This window comes from Carassius carassius, chromosome 49 (genome assembly GCF_963082965.1).
Source record: "Carassius carassius chromosome 49, fCarCar2.1, whole genome shotgun sequence".
Taxonomy (NCBI): domain Eukaryota; kingdom Metazoa; phylum Chordata; class Actinopteri; order Cypriniformes; family Cyprinidae; genus Carassius; species Carassius carassius.
This window is the reverse complement of record NC_081803.1, coordinates 15,251,688-15,259,067: the sequence shown is the minus strand read 5'-3', so window position 1 is coordinate 15,259,067 and position 7,380 is coordinate 15,251,688. Positions and strand designations below refer to the sequence as shown.

The window sequence follows — 7,380 nt, the reverse complement described above, 5'->3', positions numbered from 1 at the left end:
ACTTAAATGGCAGATTCAAAACACACACACATACACAAAAAAAGAAAATGTAAATATGACAAATTATTCACTTATCCTCGTTTTACTACATGTACAAACAATTTAATCTTAGATTTTAAATTCTAAATTAAACAAATTCATCATACATTATAGATTAAAAAATCTGAAAAACTAAACTCTAAATTTTATATTTCAACAAAAACACAACTAAAACATTAAAAAGTGTGTGTGCTTGGCCTTACCTTTAGTAATGATGATACCAGATACCCAGGTCCTAATAAAAAGCACTATTGCAGCACACAGATGCAGCAGGTCCATGACAGTCAGACTATGCCACACGTTCAGCTCAAATTACTGAGATGTCACAATCTTTCTCTCTGTACAAGTGCATGTGTTCTGAAAGTGTGTGCGCGTGAGAAAGGGGGAGAGAAAGACCCTTGTGGACATATCAATTAAATCAGTGAATGATTAACCAGCTTGTGCATGAGTGGACATATAGTGACCAGAACTGGTTTGGCCATGTAACCGCTACAGTTAAGCAGAGGATGAAGAAAAAAATAACCGGGCAAAAGAACAAACCAGTGGATTTAAACCTTAAAGTGGACTGGTGTGGTTTTTTTAGTCCTAAATAAGAATATATTTCAACATTTTAATATTAAGTCTCTTATCCTCACCCAGGCTATTCTATTTAATAAAAATACAGTAAAAACAGCAATATTGTAAAATATTATTCAAATATGTTTCTACTTTAATATATTTTAAAATATACTTTAAACCAATGATGGGCAAATCATTATTCCAGTCTTCAGTGTGACAGGATCCTTCAGAAATCATTCTGATATGCTGATTTGCTACTTTCTTATCATTATCAGAGTTGAAATATTTCATATGGAAACAATGATAATGTTTTTTCAGGATTCTTTGATTAACAGAAAGTTCAAAATATCTTTTGAAATAGAAATCTTTTGTGACAGAAATATCTCTACTGTCAATTTTGATTAATGTATTGCATCCTTGATGAATTAAAGTATTAAGTCTCTCACACACACACACACACACACATATGAAAAATGTATCTTAGTGAACTTTTGGATGTTAGTGTAATTACTAATTAAATTGCAAAAATAGCCAGTGTGAGGTTTATAGAAAATGTATAATAAATATTTGACAAATAACAGAATTAATAATAAATATTTGACAAATAATATATTTTTTATTTTATATTTCAAAATAAATTATGGAAAAATATTTAATCCAAATACCATTTAAAAAAAAAATATACATATTCTTATGTAATTTTCCAAATTGTTTCTCACAAATAAAAATTAAAGAAGACTGTATAGAAATAAAGTCCATTAGCTGGTCTTCCGACTTGTATTCCATACTGGTTTCTCTCTCATAATACTCTTCTTTCTTCTTTCCATGGTCTGATGTTCTCACAGGTCTGATGTTTTGTCTATGAAAGACAAAAAGGAACACATTCAGATGCAAAAATTCAAATCTAAATTTACATGGCTTTACAAATAGCAGGGGACTTATGTATTCTGTTATGTATTGATTATAAATAATAAAAGATGACTGGACAGTGCCTGTGCTCATGCTTTGGATTTCCACATCCTCTTGAGGGCTGTCTTGATTTCTTTGTGATTTTACTGCACACATAAACATCATGGACCATTTATGTAGACTGGATATCTAAACTCTGTGTGTTTTTAGCAATAAACACTATTATGCAGATTAATTATTATACAGAAAGTTCTGTTCACTGTATTACCTCTGTATATTTTTATAATTAAAATGAGTGCAAGAAGAATGATTAATCCTACGATGATACCCAACATCCACATATTATATTTAAGACAATCTACAGAGAAAAAGAGAAGAAACATGTTAAAGCAAGACAGATGTTGCTGCTAAAAAGTAAACTGCCACAATGTTTTAGCAGGAAATGAGTCTATCTTTAGTCCAGCAGATTAATTAATGGATGGATCCGTTCATGGATCAGTGGTTACCTTTTCCCTCTCTGGAGGATGAAATAACAACTCGGGTCTGTACCAGATGCCGCATCTCTGCTCCAAAGAAGGTACATGTGTAAATTCCAGAATGTTTTAACCCAGGGTTCTTCAGGCTTAGTGAAACATCCCCCTTCAATGCGTTGTCTTCCTCTAATTCTGCGTGATCCCAGGAGCTGCTGGATTTACGTGTCTGGCTGTCATACGTGAGGATATCTGTGGTTTTGTTTGCTGCCGTAAAAGTCCAGACCAGAGAGAAGGACTGAAGGTGCTTAGGAGCTTTACTTGGTATAACCAGGTCTTTCCCTTCAAAGCCATTCATTTCTGTGACGTATACGAGACAACATTGGTATTATCACCTTTATAACACATTTTGCACATTATAGTATGATTATGTTTTACCTTGCAGCTGTAATGAAGCTGTCCATGTCTGTGTGCCATATCTGGAGCTGATGTTACACACATAAACATGATCAAGGCAGTTGTTTTGCTGTTTTAGGATGCTCTCCACTCTAAAGAGGCCCCTTCCTCCAGGAGCCATGTGGGTGATGTGTTGCAGAACAGCAGGACTTGAGCTGGGTTCTGAGCTCCACTGCACCACCGGCGCTGGGTAGACATCTTTAGTAGAGCACTGGATCAGCCCAGAGGGACTGATGTCAATGGAGATCGACCTGATGGGAGCTGGAAGACATCAAATGAACGAATGAACCAACAGGTAGATAGACAGACAGACAGACAGACAGACAGATAGATAGATAGATAGATAGATAGATAGATAGATAGATAGATAGATAGATAGATAGATAGATAGATAGATAGATAGATAGATAGATAGATAGTTGTTAAAATCGTTTAAAAATGAAGTTTAAAAATGCTTCATTTTATTTAATATATTAACAATTGAATGATTAATCAGTCACAATTCAGCCATTATCAGATGAGAAGTCGCCAACAACTATTCCTTTTTTATCAGCTTTTATTTGTTTAAGAGTGGTAATCAGCTTACCTGCTATTTTATATGAGCAAACTGACAAATATCTAACAGATATTGGTCTTTTAAAAAAGAAAATCACTCCAAATGTGTGCTGTGGTTGTTGTTGTTGTTGTTTGTGCTTCAAATAAAGCAAAACATTGTACCTGCCAGCTAACTAAATAAAATAAAAAAGCTAAAAAATGTATTCACAGCAGCAACAACGATAATAATACTAATAAAGAATTTAAAGATAAATTCAGTGCGTGAGTGAACTGTGCAAATGAATCAAACGGAATCATTTTTTCACTAAATGAATCGAATCACACAAGAGTGATTCATTCGCGAATCAAGCAGAAAACACACACAAACACGACATGATTCTTGTAATATAATCTGGGAAAACTAAAACGTTTGAATTAATTAAGCGGTTTCGAGCAACTTAAAAAGTCGGTTGAATTAAAGGTTCGATGACTCACTCATATTCCATAAAAAACTCACTTGTGAAATTCGCGGCACCTGCTCTTATCAAATAATAGAACGAATCTGAATGAATCTTTTTAGTGAACTGATTCTCAAGATAAAAATGATTCACTAAATCATTACTGCAAATGCATAACTATGCAAACCTCTCACTACTAACGTTACAACTACTAATAATCACAAATAATACATTTAAAATAAATGAAAGTATTCCTGCAAGAGAAACAAACCTTCCACTGTCGCAACAGCATATGCCAGAGTTCCATTGTTGACCACACATTTGTATCGTCCTCTACTCCTCGTATCTACTGGTCTCACAAGCAGGGATGCGTTGCCATCAGAGACGCTGCTGTCGCTGATCAGCTTCACGTTGACATTGCCATGGATGAGACTATTTCCCGCCTGCTGTAAACTGAGTATGAGCGCCTCCTGCTGGTACCACTGGATCTTCACATCATCATTAGTGGGCGTGTAAGAACAGGGAAGAACACAGTCCTCAGAGAAGATGCAGGTCACGCGAACCTCTGCAAATCATCAACAACAAAAAACTATCAGATGTTCCTGCATGTACGAGAATGATTTATAGAACTTAGGAATAATACTTGCTATGAATTCAAAACCTTTATGTAGTGATTTCACATATTTGGACTCTTGAAATACATTTATAAATACATGAATGCTGTTGCATTAGCACTTTATAACATAACATAAAATAAATTAGTATAAAATAGTTATTTTAGTTATTGTATAATCTCCAGCCAATATTTGTGATCTAATGCAATGAACAGATGGTAATTCTACCATTTAGTTAGTAGATTTTTTGGTAAAAGTTGCTGTGATGTTATTGCGTGATTATGTTGCCACAGCTTTTTTCAAGTTGATGTGTTGTTTAGTCAGCTTTTCAATGGTTTCCTCTTTTTATGTGGTTAATAAGAGGGAAAATGCTTTTTTATCATTTGAGTCACTTTTCAAAAGTTGCAAAAATTTTCCAAATGAATTTTTTAAATAGTTATTTTTGTTGTTATATGCTTTTGATTAACAAAATTAATTAATTAATTCAAAAAAGGACCTAAATCTTGCAAAAACAACAAAAATGCTAATTTGGCAACATTGTAATTTGCATATCTCTAACAAACAGTTTCCTCACCACATGCTGTGTGGGTGTGCAGATATACCCATATCATGTATGCAACCTTTTTTTTTTTTTCAGAAGAAAAAGTGAGTTCTACTGCCCCATTTGCTGTCAGGCCTTTTCTGTGAATGATTACAATTGTGTGTTCCCCCATAACATCACTAAGAGGACATTTATCAGTAATGACCACTCATGACCATATTAGTTCCCAAGAAAAATAGAGGAGAGGTTGTTTATTGCTGTAGCGAGTTTCCCATTTATCTACGATGTGTCCCTGTTTGTGCACAGGGACATAAATAAAATAAAATGATACGTGGACCAAGGTGTATGATATTGTTAGTGTTACTGGTGAGTTGCTGATGTGTATTAACATTATAGGAATAATAAACTAATTATATAATAAATAATAGTATAATAGTCCCAGTTCAGTTTTAAACCTTTAAATCAGTTTCCCTGATTACTTACATTAAAGGGGTCATATGATGTTGCTAAAAAGAACATTATTTTGTGTATTTATGAAATGTGTTTATTGATTATAATGAGATCTATAGTGTTTTGTCACACCACACCACATCCGATGTAGAAATGGTGTAAGATAGCACTAGATTATCTTTTTATCTTTATCTACAGATTAGTCAGCATTGGTCACATCTTGATGCAGCAGTTAATGTCTATTCTATTGGAACAGTTGTGGTTTGTTTTACTTCTGTTTCTTAACTTATCTTGATGCATGTAAAACTTTCCTTTGTGCTAAGTGTCTAGATCTAATATAGAGAGTCCCTAGAGAGGTCTTGGCTAGCCGAAAAATTCACAGTGACTGTGTAAGTCACAAATGATGAGCCAGAGTGAATTCTAGCTGACTCACTCATCTTCGTACTAACAAAGAGGGGCTCAAAAAGCCATAAGCTGAAATTCTGCTTCCACTTGAGATCTGAGAGTAGCATCCACTTTTTTCATGGTAAATGAAATAAAGTAAAAAGCAAATAGAGTTCCTGTGGCTCAGTGGTAGAGGATTGCGTTAGCAGCACAAAAGGTTGTGGGTTTAATTCACAGGAAACACATACTGGTAAAAAAAAAGAAACAAAAAATTATAAAGTAAGTTGCTTTAAATAAAAAACGTCTGCTAAATGCATAAATGTAAATAAATATTAGATTTGAAACTTTAAAAACTTAAAAATTATAAATCTTGCCTTGGCAACTAACTGAAATGGATACGTTTAAGTTGAAGTAATAAAATAAAATTACACTGATTTAAAAATAAATAAAACAAAAAAGTTCAACTAAAATGAAATTGAAACTGAATAACAGAAAAATATAAAAACGCTAATTCGAAATATCAATAAATATTATAGTATTATATAAATAATACTAAAATAACACTGCCTAATACATACTGAACCTACATAATAATTTATAACACTTGAAGCAATCATTAAGGTTATATAAATACAAAAAAAGAAAACTGGACAGGAAAGAATTCCTAAAGAGGAGCTACTTAATAACTAGAAAAAAGATGTCTGTGGATGATCAACATTGATGCCTTCTTCCATCCACTTGAATAACATAATAAGGTATATTCATAACATACTGTAAGTCTTTCCTGGCATCTTTTCAGCCTTGCAACTGTGATGTACAAACATTAATTGATATAAAGTGACTAGATGAAAGTGGCAGGTACTAAAATTAAAGCAGATACAGAGCAAAATAAAATAATGATAATTAACTTCATATGATTGATTCATGAACAGAACTTGGAATTGCTTGATTTGATAAAGGAAAGTGGTTACTTACAAATAAAAACCAATCACATACTGGAGAAATGAGCAAGAAGTTAGAAAAATGTCAAAAATCACAATAAAAGTTAGTCTTACCTGGAACCTTACATGCCACTAAGGAAAAAATCCATAAAAAAATACAAGCGCCATAGTGGGTCCTTGACATTCTCCCTTACAACGTTTTGAAGCAAAGTAAGAGGTGAGGGATTCAAAGAAAATGATAGGCAGAAAGAAAACTGCAGAGAAGAGAGTCTCTCTCGATGACGTAATCAGACCTTGTTCCTCTCTACTGTTTCACAGACAGGCAAAAAAAAAAAAAAAAAAAGAAGTAGGCCCTGAATCCACCTGAATGAGATTCTTTGTGAATATAAAAACTACAAGAGAAAGTAAATAGAGAAAGTTCCTGAGGTGACTTTTGAATATTGGCTCTGCTGTGAACTTGCAATGGGTATGAATGGCAGAGAAGAGAGAGAGAGAGAGAGAGAGACAGAAGGCAGACGGGTTTCAATGATAAATGGCAGCTGAAACCCTTTCCCCCCTTGCAAGTACTCCTGCAAATAACTTTACAATGACCTTCCCACACTAGCCAACCTCACCCCTAGCCAACCTTTCTAAAGCACCTGGTCGTTTATCACCACCTTGTTCTTTGTTGAGGTTTCGCTAAATGCTGCAAATTTCCCTGCAACCTTCTTGCTCAATCTGCCAAACTAAGAGTGTGAAAGTATGTGTACTTTACTAGAAGTGGATTGCAGTAACCCCGATGGTTAGTGAAGATTCTTATGACATCAGACCATGAAACAGTTGTTTCCTTCCTGAAGAAAGCCCTACAGATGACCCGATACATTTTTCTGCTTGACATTCCAGGCTTCATTTGTCAGATGGATAATGCTTAGAAGTTTAAATTGTGGTATTTACAGACTTCCAACCTTATAGGTTTCCCAGTTGCATAGATTTGAGATGTGAGGAAGTGCTTTACTTGTCTGAGCTGATCGAGTTCAGCAGAAGTGT

General features: G+C 34.1%; 1 protein-coding gene across 1 annotated transcript; it reads right to left on the bottom strand.

Annotated features, from left to right (window-relative positions):
• Positions 1-1,436: 1,436 nt before the first annotated feature.
• Positions 1,437-6,855, bottom strand: LOC132132354 (uncharacterized). Its single transcript, XM_059544730.1, has 7 exons — positions 6,469-6,855; positions 3,696-3,989; positions 2,415-2,693; positions 2,013-2,336; positions 1,775-1,864; positions 1,590-1,652; positions 1,437-1,456 (listed from the first exon to the last, which is right to left on the bottom strand). Exons 1-7 carry the CDS (start codon positions 6,536-6,538, stop codon positions 1,437-1,439), a joined length of 1,140 nt encoding a protein of 379 aa, XP_059400713.1. The 5' UTR covers positions 6,539-6,855.
• Positions 6,856-7,380: the final 525 nt, after the last annotated feature.

Bases quoted from the DNA above. Each gene is read 5' to 3' on its own strand.
- LOC132132354 (XM_059544730.1), bottom strand. From the start codon at position 6,538: ATGTCAAGGACCCACTATGGCGCTTGTATTTTTTTATGGATTTTTTCC. The intron at 3,990-6,468 runs GTAAGACTAACT...GATGATTTGCAG, and splicing joins AGTGGCATGTAAGGTTCCAG to AGGTTCGCGTGACCTGCATC. The intron at 1,457-1,589 runs GCACTGTCCAGT...TGTCTTTCATAG, and splicing joins AATCCAAAGCATGAGCACAG to ACAAAACATCAGACCTGTGA.